Raw genomic sequence first — 26,725 nt, forward strand, 5'->3', positions numbered from 1 at the left:
TCCCAGGTTGTCATAGGTTTGATTTGTTATGAGAACGTCGTATGCCTTATCAGGGGCTGGAGGAATGTCGCTTGTCTAATTAGATCTCAAGCGTTATGACCTAATCAGATAACACGTTCCTGTGCCGTAGTGTGACTGCGTCAGATAACGGTATCTGCATCATGTGGGCTGTTCTTGCCTCATGGGCTGACTGTTAGTTAACTAGCTAGTTAGTTTAACCAGAATAGGGTCAGGAATAGGGGGATCGATTCAGGACCTATAGAAATACACGACACTGGAGTTAATTTTTTGCTTGAATTCCTTACTCTAGTATTGCCATCTCTCATACTAACAATGGTATGGATATTGGATGATAGTGGATGATTTGCATGCTCATTAAATGAAGGACCACCAGCAATATATGACAATTTTTTTAAAAAAAAGTTCAGTACATGGTGTACGTTAGAAAAAACAATAACTCATAATTTGCCTTTAAAGATTAACTGCACTGTAAAAAGATCAATACCTTGAGCTTAACATAGCTGACAAATGAAGGTCCATAATTAATAAAAACAAAATAAGTCCAAATACTGCTATGATCATGAACCTGGCCAATAGTGTAAAGAAGGAAGTATTTCAAAGTATAATGCTTGAAATTCATAACTTTTTCCAAGCTAAGAGAGATGCACGCCAAATACATGTTTAATTGCCAGGCTGCACTAACCAAGCTAAAACCAAGTGTCACATTTATTACACTCCATTTTTCTTTATAACTCTGTGTTCCTCATCTAATCTACATACCGCTACAGAGGACATTATAACCCAATATCCATCTGATCCTACTTGTAGTATGTGTACTATGTAAGTGAATTATTAATTCCATTAGTTGTCTCAGATCAATCACAGTTCACAATTACACATATGTCTGCTGAGCTTAGTAAAATAAGCTGTTGTGATTGCTTTTCATATACAACTTTCTTTGGAAATTAGACACCAAATAGCTATTTCAGATTTTTATATTTTCTCTGTCACACTCTCTTGAACATTTATAAATGTTTGCCTCCAAGAAATTAGGAACAGTAATTACTGTTTACTTTACCTACATGCAGTCTCCCAAACAAGGATATGAAGTAAATCTGTAGTAAATGTCAGCCCTTGTGATTTAAGACCTTTGGCTAATTGCTGTCAATGTATAAGTCTATTTGGACTTATCCATGGCTTTACACCATTAACTAGCAACTGTTGTACAGATAGCTATGTCAGGTGGGTTTAAGGGACTCTGGATTAAATTGGATCCATCATTTTCTACCTCAGGGAACAGAAGAAGTAGCATCTTCTTCACTAAAGAAATGTAAGGACTGCCACAGGATCCCACACTTTTTAAATGTATTTTACAACCTCCCACTCTGAAATACTAGATTCAAGCCTGTATGTATGATAGTGACAGCAACACCCTCCACCAAGGCATCACATGATCTTGATGTTACCATTCATTTATTTCTGTAGAGCCTCTTGACCATTGGCCCATAGTTGGCTGAAGCAGTGGCAATTGAATAGTAACAAAACACAGAAATGTCTTTCTTATAATGACTCTCTATGTTAGCTCCACAGTGTAATTATCTTCAACAAAGAACATAAAGATTATGATTGCTTCAAAATACCAGTGCTTCCTCAAATCCAAACAGTAGTGAAACTGTTTTTTTCACATGAGATCACTGAAACGTCTCTTAAGCCCCTTGATTTTCAGTCGTATCACTTGTGGTTCCTTGTTTGTGAGTGAGATTGATGGGTCAAACCATCTTTGTATTAAGTTAATAGAAATAGGGATAAACTTCACCAATTGAATAAAGAATTTGACATGTGAGTTGTTACGCATACATAATCTAACTTTATACGAGGCATCCCAGACACTCCAAACCAAGAACACTTCCTTATAGAAGAACAAACGCACAAGTTTTTTTTTTAATGGCTACTTAAAAATATGTGACAAAAATGTTTGAAGAACAATCACGTCCCTTTTGTTTTATGCTTACCTATGTTCATGTGGAATCATGGAATTCCATGACTGACATGGAAGTCCGTTCTTTGTAACATTTTTAGTTCCCTTATAACTTGTTCCTTTATTGTGAATGCAGTTTCGGATGTAGTCTGTTGGTCGAAATCAAAGAAAAAACTATTTTAGTACCTTGAAAAACCTGAAACAATATCACAAAAGATAGAGAACAAGTGTGAAGGATAGGCCCATTGTATCACAGTGTGTGAGTTCAGCACACTCTTCAGCATGAAACATGTGCCCTAACGGAGACCTCTTGACCTCCTACAGCTTGATTTGTTGAATTTATTTACTGGATATTTCTCTGCAAGTATCGGTTCCAAATGTGAGCATCACGGGGAGCAAAGTGGGTTCATTTAAATAAGGAAGTACATTAAACTAGGCATTTTTTATTTTGTAAATGTATTACAGAAAGTCGGGTATCCTCAGTAAGCCTTGGCAAAGCACTACGCTACGCTCGCGTAGCTTGCGAAGTTTGCGCTACTTTGCACTATGTGAATTGCACGTAGCACAGTGCAAACACGCGTTGTGTAGTGGTCATTTTTAGCTTGCTCGTGGCCCTCAACGCCAAGTTGGCGACCGCGAGCAAGCAAAATGACATCCCGGCGAGACTTTTTCCTCGTTCACGGTCAACAAAGTTGCCGATCACGAGTGTGGAAAATAAACCTCCCGGCGAGCTTCTCAACGCCGGGAGGTCAGATTTCTTATTGCAAGTGGTCGCGTATGCTCGCGACTGCTCGCGATGAGAAACTACCAGTCCGCGTTGAGAAAGCTGCCGCTTAAGTAGAAATCTACTGGAGCGGCAGAAAACAACTGCTTGCACTGTGCTAGATGCAGTTTGCACTGATTGCACAGTGCGGACAATCATCCGGCACTGTGCAATCAGTGCGAACAGCATTTTGCACAGTGCACTACACAGTTTGCGTAGCTCGCGTAGTTCGAAGTACACTTCGCAAACTATGCCCAGAGTTAATCCTAAGATTAATTCATGAGTTTGGTTTAGCCATGCACTGTTTTTAGCTGTCAGCTAAAGCAGCAATGGCCCACGCAGGCAAGAGCATGGGGTGGTGGAGCCGGGTGTGGGGGGTTGGCTTTTGGAAGACTACAAGGGTTTATTAATTCTTTATTTAGTTTCCCCTTGTGGTCATCTATCGAATCCCCCAACCCGGACGCACCGCTCTTAACTGCACGGGCCGCTCCTAAGCTACAGACAGGTTTAGCTCTCTGTTGGCCTGATGTATTGTTTCAAGTACATACAGAGAGTAGCCTTGGCTCATGATTGGAGAACTTTATTGTCTATCTCTTTGGCTTTCCTCCTATTAATGTGTATGTTTGCCGAGGAGGATTTCTGTCTCACAGTGTACTGATTGGTAAACTTATATCTTTCCACTGCTGATCCTGCATCCATTCAGTGAACCACTTTTATCTTGCTCTGTAAACACTCCTTGGGAGTGCATCTATTTCCTTGCTCTATCTTCCGTTCCAATTGTCCCCATCTCCCTCGCTCTCCATGTTGCTGTCCCCACCCCTCCTCACAGTTCATTTGTTTATTACAATGCACTCATTCCCATTTATGCTTGCATTCAATCCCCCTCCCTTGATATTGTTTTCACTTTGTGTGACTTTTTACATCTTTTTTTAAAACATTTTAATTTTCTGATGTAACATAAGTGTCCGATATGTTAAATTGCTAAATTAAAAATATCTGCAAGAGTCACGAAGGACATGTGATGCCTGTGTCAATCTTGGACTGGGTTTTCTTTACGAGAAATCCCATTCTAAACATGCCATTGGATGTATGCATTTGCATCTTCACACACGTGCATGCATACAATTGCTTGGCATTTAAAATATGAGACCTAATGGCTTTGACAAGGCTTGTCAAAACATCTGTCTGTGCAGCGATCTGTGTGGCTGAATAAATGGGGATGTACAGTGAATGGAAGCCACATACTGCACAGCCTCTTCAGCCGTTTTCGAATGATTATTTGATTCAGTCAATTTTGTCTTGTATTTCAAGTTATTTACACTGAGAGGGTACTGATTGATATATTGATGATTGATATGTCTATGACATGTTCATGTTTATCGAGAAAACCGTGGACAAAAAATCCATACACTAAATTTGGCGATAATCCTACAATTGTGACATTCGTTTTCATTTTGCATTTAAACCTTCACATTGCATAGTTAAGCTCAGAGAAATGCTGAATAAAGTACTTTTTTTGTGAAGTAATATTAGACAATGTGCTGTACATGAGATACCCTTAAGGAATTAACGAAGAATGTTCAAACCCCGATATATTTTGTAAACACAGTAGATACAATTACTTGAAAGCGAAATCCACCTGTGCCATTGACGTGACCTTAGTAGGACACTCAGTGTCATCAGCATGTGTTTGCTAACTATAATGGCCATTCTTTCTGCTTACCCTCTTTGTAACTGAAATAAGTGTTTACCTTTCTTTTCATAAAGATCAAAGGCATAGTCATGTTTGATTCTTACTCCAGGAGACTTGCTGTTAAATGAAAGCCAGTGGCATCGGTTTGTGCTTTTATCAAAAGCAAACGCTCTGTAAAAGAGAAACACATCTTTCAACAAGTCATACATCTGAGAATAATACATAGAAGCAGGTCATGAGATCATGAGAAATGTTACCATTTGTAGGCAGAATATAATTACAAATTAATTACATAACTAGGATAGGAAGATCATTTATCAAATCAAGTTCCAAGGGGTAGAAGTAATGAACATACTTTTTTGTAATATTTAGCTGCTACGTAACCTAATCTGTGACATCATCGGAGGTTTCATAAATGCCCACAATAAACCGAAAGTGCAAATGAACAAACATTACTAAACGTTTCTGAAATGCAGATATATTTTATATACAAATTTACAGAAGTTTTACAGTGAGTCCTAAATTACCTTTCTCTCCTGAATCAATGTCACTACTGCTAGCAACAGCTGATTTCCTATGGTGTTTGAACTGTAAAAATACACCTTCACTCCGATACCACTGGCATTTTACCCATACAATGCCCAGTTTATCAGATTAATGAACCTATTAGACTGAAAAATAAAAGATTATCCAAACTCATAATCTGTGTAGTAGGAAGGCACAGTTTTCTGCGGACTGAATAAGACTACTTGCAAAATGTGGAATCATGCAACCTTCCCCTTTACCTCTGATCTCGTCTAGAAATGTAACATTGAATGAAAAGAGTAGAAGTAATTGATTTAGAGTAGGATAATTTGAGATTTGTTTTAATTCTTTACATTGAAATTTTAAAGACTCACATAGTGTAGCACAACATTTTGTGAGCAAGGCTGTTTCATAGGAAATAATAATCTCTTGCTACCGCAACATCGGGCAGATGGAAACCCAAAATCCACAATGCCTATCCAACCAACAAAGAATCCCCCCACAGTAGGCCCCAACAAACAATCATTTGAGATTAAAAGACATTCATGCTGATGCAAACTGGACATAGAATTATGAAGATAAATGTGAACATTGGGATTATATTGAATCTGAGTACAAATATGAGTTTTGCTCAAGCCATTCATGCATGGGACAGATTCAGCTTTCACATCTTTGTTCTCCTGACACAGTGACTTCAGCAGTGCTCCTTTGTCTACTGTCTGAAATTCTACTCTACCCCGCCTGACAGGCTCATCAGCTGAGTTTGGTTGACGATATCACTATCAGAATAGACTACTTCTCACAGTGATCATTACTAAAGAGCCTTGAAGGAACATGGTCCTCTCACACTTTCCCAGTGCTATGTTCATCCCCAATACTTCCTTTCTGTGGGAAATTAGCACTGGGGAAGAAGCCTTGCATATGGATATGAAGGGTTTTAAAACTGGCTCCCCACAGTCACGACAACATGTATATTTACAAATACAGAATGTACTAACAGAATAGACTTACTGAAAAACAAAACCTTATTTAAGGGAAAGTAGCTTTGAACCATACATCCTCACACATGTTCTAGGGTTTTCCTTGTCGCTCGCTCTCCCACACACTCTCTGTCTTGCTCTTTCTTTCTTTTCACTGTACCTGCCTATTTCTTTCTATCACTTCATCTGTGCCTGCAGGTCAATGTTTCTGCTCCTCTCTGTGACCCATTCTTGCCTATTCTCTTGCTGTTTTTTTCCTCTTGCTTTCTCTCTGCTTTTCTCATGCTCTCACCTTCCTTACTTTCTTCCTAAACCGTTCACTCTGTCTTCAACCTCGCTCATCTTTTTCACTCTCTCTGACTGTCTTGCTGTCTCTTCCTTTTTAGGTCTCGCCTGTCAATGCGGTTGCGCATTGAGCTTGCGAGAATATAGGGGCTTATCCAGAGCTTAACCATCGTTGGCGATTGCATGCAGTGCCCGTGAAAAAAGTGCGTGCACTTCAAAGCCACCATGCCTCCATCCCACAGGCATCTGAAGCTGTGCGCTCTGCCTCAGGCATTTCTCCTCCCCTAATTATTCACGGCCGGCCGGCCGTACTTTCACTTTCACGGCCGCTAGGCCGTGTCTCTCGTTTCTCCTCCCCCCTTCCCCTCTCCCCACAGCAAGTTCTCCTCCCCTAATTATTCACGGCCGGCCGGCCATACTTTCACTTTCACGGCCGCCAGGCCGTGTCTCTCGTTTCTCCTCCCCCCTGCGCCCGTCCCCACAGCAATGCCAAGAGCTTGTCTCTCATTACGTGGCTGTTTTGTATGGTTACATCGTTCTCATTGTATCTTAAGAGAACGTGTTTTCCTCGTCTCCACTCGTAGCCTGCAGCTTGAATAATGTATTTCAGCTGCCTCCGTTTTGACTAAGTTGCCTTACCCGGACAAGGCTGAAGTACACCTGATTTTCTTTAAATGTAGCTGCTTTGTAACATTCCCAAGTTATTTAGTTACCAACTTCCGATCCTTAGTTTGGAAATGAATCACTTCCATGTGCCGTTGTTAGCGAGCGGGTGTCTCCAGACACTAGCGGGGGGATCCTGGACTCCTAAGGCTGGAGAGGAAGCAGAGACGGGGGTCAGTGGTTGAGATTTAACAGAATACCCTTTTGTAAGTAAACGTTGACCCCACGCACCGTTGCCAGACCGTAACTACACACATAATGTCCTCCGATGCGTTATGCGTGTCACAGGGAACATGCCCCAGTTGTAGGCTTTTGTTTAACAAACTGGTGCATTCTGGGAGTTGTATTCCTCGTTCACCTTAAATAAACGATGGATTAAACGCATCTGAAAACAATCTGTAAAACAAAAGCTGTGTTTATGCCCTTTGACAGGGGGCTCTTGATAACCTGCATACAACCACTTATAGGCACAGAAACAAAGCGCACATAAACCTGAAACCGAAAACAACACACAAAAGAATACTGCCCGAATCAGCCTAATAACTCCCAACCCACCCGTGTAATATTGCGATGACCACGAAAAGGGGTTGGACTAGAGAATCCGTACACGGCTGATTGTGTTTCTTCCTGTTTTTAGGAGCATGCATTATTCCGTTATCAATTGTGGGATGTTGTGCTTTCCAAGAGAAATACCATTTATTTTTTTGTCCACACATTTGGGGAATAATATATAGAGAGAGCAGAAAAAAACAATGCGAGAAAACGTCCACCCCCTACAACATTGTGCGCATTGGGTTTGAGAGAAGCAGAGGTTATATCATTTTTTTCTAATATCTGCGTACAAATCTTCGGCGCAGATGTCCAGTTGTGTGTCTAACACACGCACTAACACAGTATTTTTTATAGGACACCTAGACCTTTGCATAGAGTGGGCATAGAGATGTAAGGGCACCTGTGTGACTGGCACATATTGTAGCCACAAAAGTTATTTACAGTAGTTTAAGCCATTGCTATTATAAATTACAAGAACTTTTATTTCAGTGTTAATTATTTAATAAAATTAAAAGCCGGGGAGAGGAGCTACGATAGCAACCAAGATGGCCGCGTGAGTTCCCGGCTCCGCCGACCTCCGTCTCCTGCCAGTAGATCCTGTCGTATATCCTGAATTTGCGCCCTGCCTTCTTGTGTCTGGTCTGGATTGAAATGGTGCAATCCTGAGTTTTCTGCCATGTCGGTGGAAAAAGATACGTCGTGTGGCAATTTGCGGCCTGCACCAGCTTGAAAGCCGGGCTGAAGTTGAACAACATCGGCCGTGGTTGTGTGACAGGGTCCGGTCAACTGAGGTGGCATTTTTTTTTCTTGACCCGCTACGGATGGCGATTGGTGTGCTTGGTGCACATTGAGAGAGGGGTGACGACACATAATCGCAGCAGCGGTCCGGGGTTCCTGGCCCAGTGGGCCGGTTTTGGGGGTGACCGGTGCTCGCCGGGTGGGGTTCTCCGCCTGCGGTAGCTGCGTCCGGATTGTCATAGTTGCCAACGGAGTGTCCCCCTCTGCAGTCTTCCGTTCCGCATCCACTTGTTTTCCCCTCCGGGGGACCGGGCTCTCCGGAGCCGACATTATGACTGAGACCGAATGCAGTGCTGTGGAACGAACTGGTAGTATCTCGTCACTACTAACTGTGTTGGCGGCCATAGGGTCATTTCATGAGTGTATCGATGCCCACCTACGCACGATGATAACTTGCTTGACTGGAATTGAACGGACCGGACCGGACCCTGCTACACTGCGGGAAGCGGATTTACTTGAGATGCCCTCGATGGCCACTTCGACGGGGGATCCAGACCTTGTACTGTGGGAAGTGTCGGAGCCTCTGAACGGTAATGTGAGTGATCGAAGAAGACACGATGTGGTGACTGGATCGTGTGGCCTACGACTACTACCGATTATGGATAGACTAGTATGATCCCCCTCCAGGACCCAACACTGGGAACTGTAGTCGACCTCGACCTGTGTTACTCCCCTATGTGTCTATGCCGCTAAGATGGCGGCCGCAACAACGCTGTGCATCCGTGAGGATTAGGGGAGTCTCGGACACTAGTGGAGTTCTTGGCACTTTCTACCCTGTGCTACATCCTGGTTTTGACTCTGTTCTGTTTTTTTTATGTTTTGGTTATCCTGCTGAAGCGGCTGCTCGTCCGGAGGGGGTTCGTGTGTCTGATCGAAAAGGACAAGGTTGAGATTGAGAGACTGAATTTCACATCGAGTCTCGCTGGACACGGGGTTTGCGATGGTACTGTTTATGGAAGGCAGGGCGGTATTTGAAGTTTCCCCTGTTGGGCTACGAATTTTCAGCTTACTACGTTTTTTGATTTAATTCGGGGGATTCTTGGTTCGGGCGGGGGGGGTGGGGATATGATAGATGATGCCCTCCTCCGTTTCTTCCTTCTTTTAGGGCTTAGTTAGCTGGGGCGACAGGCACGTTGCTAGTGGGTTAGGCTGCAGCTATCTGCAGGGGTGCAGGGTGGGGGATGTTTTTTTTTTTTGTTTTGTCTTCATTTTTGTTTCTATGGCCTTGTCTTCTTTTTTCTTTTTCTTGTATGAGATGTGGGTGGATTATTCTGAGCTGATCTGTTTCTCATATCTGGGTGTCATATGTACTGGCTATAATCATCCTGATTTTGCGGGTGGACGGGCTCTGACGGATTCAGCCTAGCGGGATTGTGTATTGCTGTGTCCTTACTCCTGCTATATATTTGTTTGTGTTGATGTTTCAGTCATCGTTTAATCGATATGTACCCCTTTAGTCTATTAGCCTGTTCACCTCCGCAATGTGCTCTGTTTATAATACCCGATGTGTGTACTTCACTCTCTTGTTTTCTTAAACTAATAAAAATATATATATAAAAAAAAATTTAAAAGCCATTTGTATTTGTTAGATGAATACATCTAAGTCATGGATTGACATAAATATGGGACCCCCTCTATATCTACTTTACAGGTCAGGGAAAGAGAGGAACAACAAAAACATAACAAATAACAATATTCCCTCACGACCTACACAATTTTGGAAATGACAACTTCTATACTTTAGCAATTATTGTTTACCACAGTGTGGCAACATTAACTTTTTTTCATTTGTAATTTTTATTATTTTTCTAAGTACAAAATATACCCTCGTAACCAGCTGGCTCACTGAATGTTACCAGGGTATGCCGGCAGGAGTTGGATTACGCGCATTCAGAGAAAGACAAATTAATGGCAAACAAATCCAAAACCTAACCTGACAAATCGCAGAAGTGATTCACCCCAATAAATTAGGCGAAAGAATAAGCTTTTTGGGCCTCAAAGTGTTTGAAGAAGAAAACCTTGATTCGCTGCAGAAAGATGTATAACTCAAGATAACCCTCGTAACTGTAATCGATGGAGGAATAGTTAGCTTTTATGTTTGGAACATTTAAGAATGATATATCCTATTGATATGATCTTGTGACCGAAGCAGGGGTCCACCCTAGTGAAAATTTCCAGATACCCTACCGTGCAGTGGTTATAATTCATTTATGAATATCTGTTTATTCTGCCAAAAGGTCCTGAGGAAGGTGGTTTCACACCGCCGAAACGCGTCGACCTTGCGTATTAATTTTGCGCTTCAATCTGCGGTCCCTAAGACGCAGAATAAGGAGTGAATGGAGTATGAATGAGAGGGTCTGTTGTGTGAAATTGTAAGAACTAAATGAACTTTGAAATTGTATATGTTAAAATGATAAATTGATGAATGATATTTTGTACTTAGAAAAATAATAAAAATTACGAATGAAAAAAAGTTAATGTTGCCACACTGTGTTAAACAATAATTGCTAAAGTATAGAAGTTGTCATTTCCAAAATTGTGTAGGTCGTGAGGGAATATTGTTATTTGTTACATCTAAGTCATCTACATACAAAACATGTTGCATTACAAATGCTATAGGTGTCACATTTGAAAAGGTTTTAAAGTATTGGCATTGTAAATGACAAAGCTATTAATTTTGCTATTGCAAGACCAACACATTAAAAATAAATTGTCCTTTACAAAACCAATAGCTCCAACTTTTCTAATGCGAGACCTATTGCATTTCCAATGCTTGTTTCACTTGATACACCTATGTGTGTTTACTTGTTGCAGGCGGCAGAGTAAAAGGAATGCCAATAGGTAGTTGCAAGTTAAAAGAAATGTAGGTCGACTACGAGAAACATAGCAGGATAAATGATCGTGAGAGCTGAAGCAGAGCAGGTAGGCTTACAGTGGTACTGACAGTTGCATAGTTGAAGGGGGGGCGTTAGCCCTAGGGGCATCCCTCTGGCGCCAAGAACAAGACATCTGTAACCCCCCCCCATGAACCATGAACAAGAACAAGTCATCCACCGGCCGCCACCCCCCCCGGAACCAGTCAGAAATTAGCCACCCCCATTCTTACCTGCACCTGAACGGCAACCTCAGGGGCCGTCCGGGTGGCAGTATGGCTAGCTATGCCACTGGGTACAGATAAGGCACACTGGCCTGGGGCAGAGGTAAAGTAATAGGCTGAGAAATAATGTGCTAGTTGCAAGGCAGGGAGACCTGGGTGCAAAAGTTGTGACCATGAGCCCAGGGACAGGAAAGGCAGCTTTGGAAGAAAGAGGCAAATCAAATGGTTCTGAAGGGCCACTTGTTTTTGGGACAGGAAGGAGGCCTTGCAGGCCAGGACTAGAGGAGGAAAGGTCATGCAAAGCAAGTGCTATTGAGCTGGAAAGAGGAGGCCCTGTACTCCAGCCTTGGGAGATGGAAGTGCTGATGCACGGCAAGAAACCCTGGGTGAAGTGAAGTGAAGTGAAGTGAGGGGGTTTTGTAGAGCGCGGCTGCTGCCCAAAGGCGTCCAAGCGCTGGTAATAGAAAGGGACAGATTCTGAGGAAGGGAGGGGCAAGGGTGGAATTAGTTTCTGAATAGGAGTGTTTTAAGTTCTTTGCGGAAGTGTAGAAGGGTGGGGGTGGCTCTAAGTGAGAAGGGGAGCGAATTCCAGAGTTTGGCAGCGTTCAGAGAAAAGGATCTGCCTCCTGCTCTGGCTCTTTTTATTCTAGGGACTACAGCAAGAAGTGCATTCGTGGAGCGCAGGATTTTTCCAGGGCAGTAGGGGGAGAAAAGAGAATGGTTGATTTCTGGGCTTGCTCTGTGGAATGCTTGATGTGATATGCAGAGCGCCTTGAACTTTATTCTCTCTCTGACTGGGAGCCAGTGCAGAGATCTAATCCCTGCCTTGGCTGACTCTCTCCGTGGGATCTGTAGAAGAGTGCGGGCGGCGCAGTTCTGAGTTCTTTGCAGTTTTTCCAACACATACTCTGGGGCTCCTAAGTATAGAGCATTGTTGAAGTCCAGCCTGGATTGCACTAGACCCTGAATGACCACTTGCCTGGCCTCGAAGGGTAGTAGCGGTAGGATTTTCTTCAGCATTCGGATAATCCCGAAACAGGTTGCAGCTGTTTCGGTTGCTTGAGTGTTTAGTGTGAGTTGGTTATCTAGCCAAACTCTTAGGCTCTTTATGTTTTCCTTGGGAATTGGCATTGGTCCCAAGCTTGAGGGCCACAGCTGGTGATAGGTGGTAGGAGGAGAGAGGCCGAGGATCATATTTCGGTCTTATCACCGTTGAGTTTTAAGGATGACAATGTCACCCATCGTTTGACTTCCTCCATGCATGCTGCCAGATTGGGTTGGGGGAGCATGCTGTCTTTCTGTGTCAGGGAGACCACCAGCTGGGTGTCGTCTGCGTACGATATGATTTTGATCCCGTATTTTTGGACGACACCCGCCAGTGGCCTCATGTACACGTTAAACAGCGTGGGGCTCAGGGAGGAGCCCTGAGGCACCCCGCAGTCTAGGGGTAGGTTTTTGGAGTGAGAATCGCCATCAAAGACCTGGAAAGATCTGTTGCTGAGAAACGAGCTCAGCCAGTCTAGGGCGATTCCTGATATGCCGAGATCTGAGAGTCGAGCTAGTAAGGTTTTGTGGCATACCGTGTCGAATGCTGCGCTTAGATCGAGGAGGACCACTGCCACTGTCCCTCCTCGATCCACATGCAGTCACCTGAACGGGAGAGAAAATCAGTAGAGATACTCAGTTCTGCAACAAACTTGAAGCCCTGGGAGACACTGCAGGAATCACTTGCAGCACGCAGGATGGCATTGCTGATGCAGGGGGAAAAGCAGCTTTGGAGGAATGTTGGGGCATGTACGAATAAAATGATAAAAAGCATGGCTCCGTGATGGGAATATGTTAGGTCATTTATCTTAAATAAAACGGCTGTCCCACTTTGCTAGACTTGGTGACCTGGTGTTAGGTAAAAATGTCATTGCTCCAACTCCAAGCTGAGTGTGCTGGAGCGAAGACTTTATTTCCAATATGCAAAAGGATGAGAGGCAGTGTAATGTATTGTGAATGCATATTTTTTTTTTTTTAAAAGGGGTTCTATTTTAGAATGCTAAGGACTGGTGAAGGGCAGTGCAGACAGGCTGTGAGGAAATGAAGACATACATGATGTTGATGCTGACAATAACTTATATTTAAATAACCGATAAGAGAACTAACAAAGAAAGGGCACGTTTTTGATTGGACTCAAAAATGAAATAAATCCTTTAATAGAATTAAGGGAAAGGTTACATCAGCAGAAAATATTGCACATTTTGAATCCGATTTATGTACCCAATTAACTGTGGCTGTTAGTTCAGTTGGACCAGGTGCTATTTTAGCATAGCGTAAGCCAGGAAGAGATTCACCAAGAGAAATAGTGTCATATGCCAGTCGAAGCTTAAGTGAAACAGAGCAAGGGTACTCTCACGCTGAGAAAGAAAGTCTTGCTCTTGTTTGCATTGTGAATAGTATCATTTATTCCTCTATGGTAAACCATTCACTGTAGCTACAGATCATCAAGCTCTTTTTACTACATTTGGAAGTCTGAGAGCAAAAATTACTCCAAGAATAGAAGACAGGGTATACGTTTCATGAAGTATTATTACAAGATTGTACACAGACTCGGCAAAGAGCACCATTCAGCTGATTATATTTCTCAGCAGCCACTTCGAACGACAAAAGATTACAATGGCTGAAGAATATAGCCTCTTTATAATTAAAGAATCGACTCCTGAAAGGATATTAGAACCGAGCCTTGTAAAAGCAACTTTAGGAGGTTCAACACTTGAAGAAATATTCTGCATAACAAGGGAAAATAAGTTGAAACATGGGAGTAGTTCTAGTAAATTTGTGAATGGAATAGTAACTAAAGACATATTAGCATTTATACAAGTCCAGAAAGAATTGTCAATATCAGCACGTGGATTATTGCTGAGAGGTACTCGAATTGTGATTCCATAATCTTTGCAAAAGAAATGAGTAGACACGGCTCATAAAAGTTATATGGGTATAGTAAAAATAAAAGCATTTTTGAGAGACAAAGTTTGGTTTTCTGGATTAGATGCACGTGTCGACAGTGTCAGTCAATCTGTGTCAGTGCACTGGAATACCTTCACCTCCCGAAAAGTTATTTATGTCCAAACTTCTTGGTTCCATTTGGGACACAGTAGGGATTTATTTGTATGGCCCAGTAGAGTCTTGCCAATAGCTGCTTGTTGTAATAGATAAATACTCTCGTTTTACAATTGTAGGCCACGTTTCATCTACATTGTCAAAGTCTGTGCTTCCTATTTTGGATGATTTGTTGTAAAATGGAGTATACCCACCACACCCGTTATATTATAGGTCTCCCTTTAATGGGAAGGAATTCAAAAGATTTCTTCAGTATTTAGGGATAAATTATCAAACAATCACAAATATGTGGCCACAAGCCAATGGATTTGTATAGAGAGTTTTGTGGCTAATATAGAGAAAGCAATACAACAAGCACAAATGACTCAGATTACAACCCATCAAGCATTGTGTCAACTGCTTTGAGATTATCGTGGGGCTCGATATAGTTTAACAGGAAAAGCACCATCTGAGTTAATGTTTTGACATATGCGGCTAACTAGAATTCCTCAACTGCTAAAGTCTTTGGGCATAGAACACAATGACATTTCAAGAAAAGATTATCATTCAAAGGCAAGAATGAAAGAAAATGCACATCTCAGGAGAAAGGCCAAAGCCCTCAGCTACATGTTTAAGATCAAATGGGGTTCAGCACCACAATATTTGCATTCTCTTGTTCATCCATACATCCCTACACGCCATCTTCGCTCCGCCACTCTTGCAACATTTACGGTCCCCAGGTTCAAACTTGCAAGGATGGATGGTAGGTCTTTTTCCTATCTTGGCCCAATGCGCTGGAACACCCTCCCGATCGCTATTCGCAAAGAAACCATCTACACCAGTTTCCGTAAATCCTTAAAGACCTGGTTGTTTAACCAGTAACGTCCTCCATCACTACTCCTCTGTACCTTGCTTCGTCCAGGCGTCGGGAAACCCTTTTGGGTAGCTGTTGCTCCCTACAAATTCAATAAATAATAATAAAAAAATATTGCTCTGGGGGATTGGGTTATTGTAAAACAGATCTAGAGAAGGAAAACAGATCCTGTATTTCATAAAAAACCATTGCAAGTCACACAAGTCAGAGGATCTATGATTTCCACAGATTCTCAATCCAGATCTAGCACCAGAAATGTTTCCCATGTCAAGAAAATATCCAAACAAGATAATGAAAGAGTATCTTACGAACCATTCAGAGAGAATGGTGTAACTCGAAATGAAAAATCAACATCACAATAGAATACAAGTAGAACTGAAAAAGATGCAGTGATTTAACGTCCAAGTAGAGTTGTGTGTCATCCACAGCATCTAATTGAGGAGATATAATTAGCATGTAATAACTTAATTTGTCTTTTTGTCAGTTAATTAATTTTGTTATTTCCAAATTTTTATATTTCTTCTCCCTCTTCTCTTATTTCTTTCAGTGAGGGAAGATGTAATGTGCTGTGAATGCATCATTTAAAATAAGGGATTCTATTTGAGAATGTTAAGGACTGGTAGGAGGCAGTACAGAGATGATGTGAGGACAAGAGGTCATACATTCTGTTGATGCTGACAAAATATTTTATTTAAGTAATTCAATGTTTCCTGCCTACTTCTCAACTGGTGGAGTCAGAAGGAATGTTACAAAGATGTCATTGACATTTAAGTTATGTGGGGGGTTAAGGCCATTGAGAGCAATGGGTTTGTGCAGTCCTGCTGTCAAGGTGAGCAACTAGGGATTTAAAATTCTCATGTTGATGCATATAACTGGTCAGTTCAAACTTGCATTCTACTATTTTTTGGATTCACATGCACAGCGCTTGTGCTTGCAAAATCTATTGTATTTAAAAAAAAAAATTTAAAAGGGCTTAGAACTCATCCATTACTTACCACTGGCTGGCTTCCACGAGGCTCTCTGATCACTCTCATATCCTTACCTACTATTAGTCAGGACCTCCTCCTCGCCTCCATCTTCCTACTGGGCATCTTGCTGTGGAGCCTGGCCCAAGAACTGCTTCCAGTGTCCTTCTACTATAGACGTCTCTACTTGCAGTTCCACTATAGAACCGTACCTGTACAGGCCTTTTCCTACAAAGTGAGAGCATGTACCATTGGCAAAGGAGCCACACTAACAAGCTTGTGGGGAGCAAAACATCATTTTCTTCTGTCCAATCTACATGTCCCAATGGAGGTGTTGGATTATTCAGCTTTGTGAGAAATTGGGAGATAAGGAGCACAAGGAAGCATTCAGGACTCTGAGATATGACATCATGCAGGTTGTCAATCTATGCTCTCTCTTGCTTTCTGATGAGTGTGTGGAGAATAAGGTACAAGTTGAGTATTTCTTAAATTAAACTTGCATAGTGGTGAACTGTCAAAAGGCAGCTGTTGAATTGTTGGAGAATAGTAAGGCTAACATTTATTGTATAACAGGATCAATTTTAGAGTTTTTATATTCTTATTTTCTTTAACCTTTTAGCAGGTGATTAACCTATTTTTTTACCCAGAAAGATACACTTCCCTTGCTTCAGGAAAGCCAGATCTGTAATTATGTCAACAGTTAATTCAAGCCTAGGGAGGTACCAGGCAGTCCCAGACAGATGCATTAAATCCTTATGCTGTGGGAATCTACTGTATAGCAAGGAATTATAGGTTCTCTCCTTTTTTATATTTTCTGTATATAATTTTGCACATTCATACTGCACATAGTAATTGTTTTATGCATGTTGCATCTTATGTGTATTTATGACCTACAGTCGAAATAAAGTTTAAAAAGTCGGAAGCTGTATAATTAAAGCATCTCCTGACCAGGACTGGGGCAGAGTGGGAGGTGGGAAGAGTTCTGGTCCTCTGAAAAAAGTGCAGGTGATGTGCACCGGCAGCCACAGGCACAAATGTACTACTGGCAATTCAAATTTTCCTGTAGGTAACCATCCCAGAATTTTGATCACTGTGCTGTGTAAAATATAATCATGGCCCTTCTGGAGTTAAGATTTAAAAGAGACCTGGTTAAAAGAGAGATATGCATATCTTTTAAGAATTAATCCCTTTCATGGAAAAGGGAAAGGTGACTTGCCCCTTTCAAAGCAGTTAGAGTTAATATATTTATTCAATACCAATTTGAGGCAAAAAAAACACAAATAATGCTCTCCTGATCGGGGGAAAGCTCTCTTCTGCCTGCTTTGTCCTCACACACATTGGTGGAACTCTTTCTCTCAGGGTGCACTGACTGCCTAGACCTGCTGCAGCTGCTATCGTGGAGGTGTGGCTATTGTGCATATAGCACTTCCTCTCCTCTCATGATACAGGACTCAGTTTTCATCCTTGGTTAATATCACCAAAGAGGGTTACCAAACAAGCATCTCTCAGGTGGGCTTGGTAAATCAGGAACCTAATCACTTAAAAGCAATAGAAGCTCCTGCAGACCCTGCACAAGCTCATGCCTCACGATTCAGCACAAGCATTACCCCGTCTTTTGACAAACAAAGCACATGGGGAGACAAAGTTATAGATCCTCCTTACACAATCAGGGAGTCCCAGCATAATTACCCACTCAGGATTAAGAACACAACTAACTAACCTCAGACTATCCATTTCTCTCAGTTTAAAGGCGCTCCTGAAAGCTTGCATCTATCTCCCAAAAACACCCCATACACAATGATTTTAATTATAGTGCCATCTTTGGCAGCACGCACATACAAGAATTGTTAAAGACTTATAAATAAAGCTGCACACTGGTGCATGAGGAATACAGACTGTTATCCAGCATTAAGTGACAAATTAATTATGTGCCATTAAATGAAATGGGCCGGCTCCACAGTGAAATATATGAAGGGGGATTGTGTAGTTTAAAATTTTTAAAGATCCTGAGTGTGTCTGCTTTCTACTGTCACGTTTGAGTATTTATCGATCTAATTTTTGTAAAATAAGGGCATACCCACTAGAATATTTCTATCTACCCCCTCCAGATTACATCTTTAACGCTCGGCCCACCACCAACTCATCAGAAAAATTAGGAAAAAAGCAATTGAAGACAGAATCTCCACCCACGCACATAACAGCAAAGAACTCTTCAACATCATCGAGGAGTTCGCCCAACCGACATGCGAATCGACCGACATCCCTCCCTCACAAGACCTCTGCGACAAACTCAGAACCCTCTATCAGCACAAAATTAAAAGTATCTGCAACAACTTCGACGAATACAGACAATACAGGGAACCCCCGCCAACCACCCCCGACACCCTGAAGCCAATGATTAACAGCTGGACAGCCCTCACCACCAAAGACACACTGAAGACAATGAAGTGAATCTACTCCGGGGCCCCCAGGGACCCCTGCCCCCACCACATCTTCAACAGAGGCGCCAACACTATCACACCCATGCTCCGCCACACCGTTAACCACTCCCTGGCGGCCGCCTCGTTCCCCGATGACTGGAAAAATGCTGAGGTAAACCCCCTCCTGAAGAAACCCTCGGCGGATCCCACCGACCTCCAAAACTACAGATCCATCTCCCTGCTCCTGCTCCTGTTCCCGGTGAAAATCATTGAGAAAGCCATCAACAGCCAACTCGCCACTTTTATCGAAGAGCACAACATCCTCAACTCCTCCCAATCCGGCTTCAGGAAAAACCACAGTACGGAAACCGCCCTCCTTGCCGCAACAGACGACCACCGCACTCTACTGGACGAAGGAGAAACAGTAGCTCTCATCCTCCTCCACCTCTCAGCGGCATTTGATACAGAATCCCACCACACCCTGATACGCAGACTTCACGATGCAGGGAGCCTGGACAAGGCCCTGGACTGGATCATCTCCTTCCTCTCCAGCAGAACAAAGCGGGTCATACTCCCCTTCTTCCTCTTGGACCCTACACCAACCACCTGCGGCTCCTCCCTCAGCCAGACGCTCTTCAATGTTGACATGGCTCTGCGCGCCCCCATCCTCAGAACCTACGGACACAACATTGTGTCATCCGCAGACGACACCCAACTCACCTTCTCCCTATCCAACAAACCCAACACAGCCAGATACAACTTTTGAGAAGGCATGGAAGCCATCGCCAAATGGATGAAGAACAGCTGACTACAACTAAACACCAACAAGACAGAAGTACTCATTATGAGCCCAAACCCTGAAACCTGGAACAACACCTGGTGGCCCCCCGCCCTTGGAAATCCGCCCACCCCCACAGACCACGCACGCAACCTGAGAATCATTCCAGACTCCAAGCTAAAAATGGACCGCCAGATCAATTCAGTCTCGGCCTTCTGCTTCCACACCCTCTGCCTCCTAGGTAAGACCTTCAAAGGATCCCCCTCGAACACAGAAAAAACACCACTCATGCCCTGGTCACCAGCTGACTCAACTACGCCAACGCACTCTACGCCGGAATAAACAAAAACCTCACTCGTAAGCCTCAGAACATCCAGAACGCCGCCGCGAGAATGGTCCTCACCCAGCCAAAACACTGCCACATCTCCCAGCACCTGCGCACACTCCACTGGCTCCCCATCGAGGCAAGAGTTACTTTCAAGATGCTCAACCATGCACACAAAGCCCTCCACGACATCAGGCCAGCATACCTGAACAGCCAACTCAAATTCTACGCACCCCAAAGGACCCTACGATCAGCCCAGCCCACAACTGATCAGCGAAACCTTGATGGAGCAGATTGGCAATGGCCACCCGGAGCTTTATCCAGAAACCGGACCGATTGAACCACCACTAATTACGGTCTAACAATATGCTCCTGGAACATCAACGGTTTTGGGCAGGAAAAACAATCTACTGCCACCCTGATCTTTTTAAAAGAACATCACATCCTCCTTTTACAGGAAAGATGGGCAAGAGAAAGCATCCCAATAGTGGGCTTCCTGGAGTTTATGACCCCCGCCACCAGGCAGTCCAAGTTTGGCAGACCACGTGGTGGTCTCTCGGTCTATGTATCAACACATCTATCAAAACGTATTAAACAGATTAAATTTGAGGAGGATTGGCTGTCCAGAATAATTCTGGGAAGTTCACTTACTGACCCGCAGCTGCTCATCATCAATGTCCATATTGCCCCCTGCACCACCAAGAAAAAACACAAAATGGACTGCTTGATCAACTCCATATGTGACTTATTTGGCAAGTATGGCAGCACACCCAGCATCATCTCAGGAGATTTCAATACCAATCTGTTCTGCAATCTTGCTGATGGGGCAGGACTGGAATCCCCAAGATTCCCCTCACATTTTGCATCACAGTCAATTCCTGCTGGAAACAAACTTTCGACATTGGGTGAATACCTGGTTATGCAATTTAGCAGCTTAGGATTTACCTTAGTGAATTACCTTACCAATTTACATGACACGCCTACCTGTGATGCATTAAATCACACCAAACAAATATTTTTCCAAAAGTTAAAATACCCCTCATTGCTCCAATGCCAGGTTCTAACTATGGGAATGTAACTTTTTTTTTTAATTATTGGAAATTATGAATAATTTCACGAATTGAAAACCAAAATTTGTAGCTAAATATTTTAGCACAAAATATGTCCCTTTGTCCAATTTGGATGTGAAGAAGCATTTGACACTAAAAAACATAGCCCAGAAGAGACAAATGATAGCTGCTCATGTTCTGGCAATTTTGGTTGTTCTTGTGAGTTCACGCTATTGTTTTCCATGAACTGTGCATACAGCATAGGCCTAAGCGGGCTATTCCAGAAATTGAGCATTACAAGCTTAATGCTTATGCAAAATCTGAGTAATGAAAATTTCACCCGGGTCTAGGTCTATCCCCTCCAAATCTTGCTAGAAATGAAAATACCATTAATATTTCAAATTGTATTGAAGAGTTGCTTTAATAGCCCAAGGTCAAACAAATTATATGAAATCCAATATGCAGCATGAATAGAGCTGCGGGGTGAACCCAAGTTTATAAAACAAAAAAATGGTGCTATTTGCTGGTCTATAAGAAAATACAATGCTAGATTGATGACAAAGGGTTCAGGCAGATCAGGTCGTTTTACCCCTTTTCTAGGTTTGCCCGGCGTTAGCCGCTTCTCACCCAACTCACGATTACCAAATAAAGAGGCAGGCGCTGGAGACTGGAAGGCAGGAAACAGGAGTTTATTTCCGACGGAACAGAACACGTCAAATCAGACAACAGGGTATCTTCTCGAGGTGCTCTAACCGCATCTCTGAGGCCTGGCCTCTTATACACAAGTTTATGGCTTTATTACATTTATGACATCCGTGGTATTGCTTTGAAGTTCACAATGGCATCTTTGGAATCCCCGGTTCAGGCCCGTTCTCACACATATCTACAGTAGAGGTCCCCACCCAAATCTCAGCATGATGGCTATCGCGCAGCTGGACATTCCGCTGGGAACAGGAATGTGGGCGATCGGTCGGATCTAGGGGTGTGAAGGCATTGATTAATCCCCGCTCCTTTGATGTGGGGCGAGGTCCTACTGTAGGGGCAATAAACTGCATCTGTTGAGCTAAGTGATGGCCTGGGGTCAGGCCGGACAATCGGGCAGGGAGGAAGAGGTTATCAAAAGGGCCTGTTCTATGAATGAGATGAAAGAGTGAGGGGGGTTCAGCACGGGATGTGGCTCGGAGGCAGGGTCGCGCTGGAGGTGTGTTTATGACCAAAGCAGAAGAGACCGGGGGCTTGTCGGGGATGCTTGTGAGGCTGGGGAGTGAGGGGGAGAGAGAGACGCTGGCTATCGGGAGTGGGCAGAGAGGCCATGGCAATCAAAATGGTTGCTGCTTACGCGCACGTATGGATCTGAAAAGGACAAGATGGCGCCGATAATGTTTACGCCACAATCCAGATTTTAACAGTCCTCCCTTTTCAACATATCTAGCCAGCTTGTCAATTTATGTCTATCCCCATTATATTACGTATTTCGATATCATACAAAGCTTTCATACGTTCAGTTTCGAAATTCGGAGTCTTAGGGCACATGCAGTTAGCAATGAGTGAACACAAGGGTGGCAAGTATTGAATACCTAGGCAACACCCACACAGTACCACGACCGGTATCAATATAAATGTAAACAACCTCCATCCCCAGTCCTTCAAAGTACCCCAAAACCAGCTCCCAAGCGACCACCCTTCTTGCTCCTGGTGAACCTCTGAGGAAAGTCTGTGGAGGTGCTCGATTGCTTTGTAGACTGAGGACAAGTTATCTGGCACGTAGGTGCAACAGCTGAACCCGATGATGCGGCATGCTCCTCCACGGTCGGCTAGAACCACATCTAGAACAAGGCGGTTCTGAAGAGCCACCAGGCGGACTGCCTGAAGCTCGGCCGTATTGTTAGTGAGGATGCCAGCCGTGATGTTCATGGTCGTTTCTACTGCCTGGGTCAGGTGTCGGATGGCGCGGCTGTTTGCCATTGGGCCCCACAGAGGAACAAGTCCCTTCACTGCATCCAGGAACTGTGCTACAGTGGCGTCGGCTTGTTCGATGTCTCTTGCGCGCTTCTGCCGGTGATGGTTTGCTGGGGCCACGTACGTTCGAGGGAGAATGAAGGCGATGTAGCAAGTACCCCCCCAACTTTTTGGAAGCCAAGTGTAAGCTTTGGTGCCACAAACAAAGTACATATTCGGAGAAGCAACAAAGGAGGGGGGATGAATTGAGTCCAATGTTCTGGTGATGTGGCAGGAACTGCGACCCACCAGCTGTGTTCCCAGGCCTTCGAGGCACACGAGGCCTGTGGCATTGATAACAGACAGAGCCACCGTCAGAGTGGCAGCAGTTCGTTTCCGTAGGTAGGAGAAGGTGGGTCTGGCTGGATTATGGAACACCTGCATTTCGACTTGTTCCTTGGCAGGGATGTCCATCTGGAAGGAGGAGCCAGAGGTCAAAGGACAAAAGGGGGCAGAAGTCCTTCCGGTTTTGTTCAGCCAGAACCCGTGGTAGAAGTGTGACACTGTTTGACCAGAAGTGGCGTTGTCCTTGTAGCTCTCTTGCAAGAGGATCAACCAGGCAAGGCAAGAACCGTGAACTGAGAAAGGGGAAGGGATGAAAGGGATGGAGTGTCCGGTGGCATGCGGGAGCAACCCGCAGATCCAGCAGTTGGTGGCGTTGGCGGCAAGGTTGTGTTGGTGCAACAGTTGTACGAAGGAATTGTTCCAGAACTCCTTACGCCTTTCTCGGAGCTGAGGCGAAAGGGAGATCAGGTGATGTTCTTTCATAGTGGTTGGCTGTGCAGTGGTCAGCAATATCTGATGAGCGGGTGCGCTCTCTTCCATGATCCAGAAGGAAGTCATGAGGAGGAGGCAAAAGAGGAGGACAATGAAAAGAGCAATTGTTTTCGATTTGTGTATACTGTCAGTCTTTGGGTTTCGATAACGGGTATTTCCTGTTGCTTCCGTCGTCTTCTTATCTGGCGCTTCCATCATCTTCTTATCTGGCGCTTCCATCATCTTCAAGGTGCTCGGTAGTGGGCAGAACCGCTGACTTCGTTTAGCCTCTCTTCGGGTAACCCTTGGTTGTGTTTAGGCTACCGTTCTGAGATTCAACTTAGTCTGTGGTCTACTTAGCCGAAGCTCCCTCCTTTCGACGCAGGAAATACCCTTCCCTGGATGGCACAGTGGGATCAGAGAATTTTGCAAGTTCGAGTGCCTCGGTATCAGGATAACAGTTCAATGATGGCCGGTCTTTGTTCAGCAGTTCTTCTTGGGTGCTGACGTTTTCTGTCGTGGTCAGGGTCGAGGAGACCTTCTTACAGTGGTGTGCGTGCAGCCAGTGTCGCTTCCCCTCCACTCGAAGAGCCGTTCGGGTGGTAATCAGTACTTGCCAGGGGCCCGTCCACCGGGGTTCCAGACTCTTTGTCCATTGGAAATTCCGGATCAGCACATAATCTCCCGGTTGGATATCGTGACCCGGACCCCTGGAAGCATCGGGGATGGCCTGCTGCACCTGCTGATGAATGACAGACAACGTTTTAGTCAATTTGCACAAGTAATCAGACAGTAGGACGTCAGGGACGTCGTGAATGGAGGTCGGTTTAGGGGCAGTCCAGAGGTTCATCGGTCGCCCAAATACAACCTCGTAGGGGGTCAAATGGTGCTTAGTGGGAGTGGAGCGCATCGATAGCAATGCCAGTGGGAGGGCATCTGGCCATTTAAGTCCTGTGGTGGCCACTATCTTTGACAGTTTTAGTTTCAGTGTGTCGCTCAACTAAGCCAGCAGATTGGGGGTGAAAAACTGCATGAAACCTCTGTTTTACACCCAACCCTTTCAAGATTAGTTGGATAACTTCAGCTATGAAGTGGGGGCCATTGTCGCTCCATAGAATTCGACAAAGACCGTAGCGAGGGAAAAACTCTTTCAGCAGTACCTTGGCAGTGGTCATGGCAGTGTTATCACGGGTTGGATAGGCTTCTACCCATTTGCTGAAAGCACACACAATGACTAATACATACTTCAGGCTTTGGCATCTTTCTAGTTGGATGTAGTCCATCTGGAGGACTTCAAAAGGATGGTCGGGGACCCCAAACCCTCCCCGGGGTACCACAGTTCCTTTCCCAGGGTTGTGTTGCAAACAGATAAGGCATTGCTGGACCAGGCGTCTGGCTGAGTCGGGGATTTTGTCGTTATGCCAGACCTTGGAGATGAGTTTGATCATGGGGGCAGATCCTATGTGCGCAGGGGAGTGAGCCATAGTCAGTATGGGGATCAGGTATGAATTGGGTAGCAACCATTTGTTAGTGTCCTTTGTCCGCCAGCAGCCTTCCTCGTCTTTCAATCCCACCCGTGCCCATTCAGTCAATTCGTGTGGTGAGCTGGCCATTTGGATGTCCCTAATCGTTTCCCTAGCGTCAGTCCATTTTTCTGCTTGTGAATGGTCACATACATACGTGTCGTTGTCCTATTCTCAGCTGTGGTTCGGGCAGTGATGTCGGCCAGCGCGTTTCCCCGTCCGACTAAGTCTGTCACCTTCTTGTGTGCCTGACATTTGATTACCGCTAATCGTTTGGGAAGGAGAACTGCTTCAATCAGGGCGGAGACTAAATCTCCGTGGAGGATGGGCGTGCCGTGGGACGTCAAGAATCCCCTTTCCCTCCATAAGAGTCCAAAATGGTGAACCACTCCGAAGGCGTACTGGCTGTCCGTGTAAATGTTTGCAGTAGTCCCTGTCGCTATAATACATGCTCGTGTGAGGGCAATCAGTTCTGCCGCCTGCGCGGATCGTTGCGTGATGCGGGCGGTTTCAACTACAGTTCGGGCTGTGGTAACTGCATAGGCAGCTGAGGTGGTGCCGTCGGGGAGTTTTATGCAAGAGCCGTCTACCCATAGCTCTCCGTCAGGGTCTGTGAAGGCGGTGTCTCGGAGGTCAACTCTACTCCTAGTCTGTTCGTCTGTGAGGGTCACACAGTCATGTATAGGGGGGACATTCGGGTCGTTTTCGGGCAGGGGCAACAAGGTGGCTGGGTTCGGTGTGGTGCATCTCTTCAGCGTAATGTGGGGTGCAAGCAGGGTTAGTTCGTACCCGGTCAGTCGTGCGCTGGTCAGGTGTTGCGTCTTAGTTTGGTTTAGGAGGGTGTCAACAGCATGGGGCACTAACACCGTGAGGGAATTCGAGAGTACGATCCCCTCACTTTGTCGGATAGAGACAGCAGCGGCAGCTACGGCTCGAAGGCAGGCAGGCAAGGCTCTCGCTACGGGGTCAAGGGTGGCAGAGAAATAGGCACATGGTCGTTGCTTGGGGCCAATAGTTTGAGTCAGGACAGACAAAGCGCACCCCTCCCTTTCGTGAGTGTAGAGAGAGAAGGGTTTGGTGTAATCGGGGGTTCCTAGGACTGGCGCAGAACAAAGGGCGTCTCGAAGCTCTTTGAAGGAGGATTGGCATTCGGGGGTCCAAGGGAGTGGGAAGTGGACATCTTTGGCTAGTAGGGAAAGTAGTGGCTTTACAATGAGGCTGAAATTTGGCAATCACTGCCCGCAGAAGGAGGTGAGGCCTACCAGGGAGCGGACTTGTTTTTGGGACAGGGGTTTCTAGAATGGCCTGAATTCGATCGGGTGTAAGTTTTCTCCCGTCTTTGGACAAGAGGTGGCCTAGGTAGGTTACCTGGGGTTGGCAGAATTGCAACTTCTTCTTGGAGACCTTGTGGCCATTTTCCGCAAGGAAGTGCAAGAGTTGGATGGTGGCTGTGACCGCAAGTGGAGTGGTGTCGGCCGCCAAAAGGATGTCATCGACGTACTGTATCAACACCACTCCCTCCGGTAGCTGAACGGCGTCCAGCTGTCTCTTGAGGGCCTGGCTATAGATGCTGGGACTTTCTGTGTAGCCTTGGGGAGCTCTACAAAATCTATATGAGC

The 26,725-nt window shown here is 44.6% G+C and overlaps 1 protein-coding gene across 1 annotated transcript in view; it reads right to left on the reverse strand.

Moving 5' to 3' along the window:
• Positions 1 to 26,725, reverse strand: part of HGF (hepatocyte growth factor) — a 564,049-nt gene that overhangs the window by 415,388 nt on the left and 121,936 nt on the right. The window contains exons 3-4 of the mRNA XM_078674176.1: positions 4,493 to 4,605; positions 2,013 to 2,127 (exon numbers count right to left, since the gene is read on the reverse strand). Coding sequence (XP_078530302.1) covers positions 2,013 to 2,127; positions 4,493 to 4,605 — 228 coding nt within the window. The remainder of the gene's footprint in view (positions 1 to 2,012; positions 2,128 to 4,492; positions 4,606 to 26,725) is intronic.

This window comes from Lissotriton helveticus, chromosome 1_1, assembly GCF_964261635.1.
Source record: "Lissotriton helveticus chromosome 1_1, aLisHel1.1, whole genome shotgun sequence".
NCBI classification, from domain to species: Eukaryota; Metazoa; Chordata; class Amphibia; order Caudata; family Salamandridae; genus Lissotriton; species Lissotriton helveticus.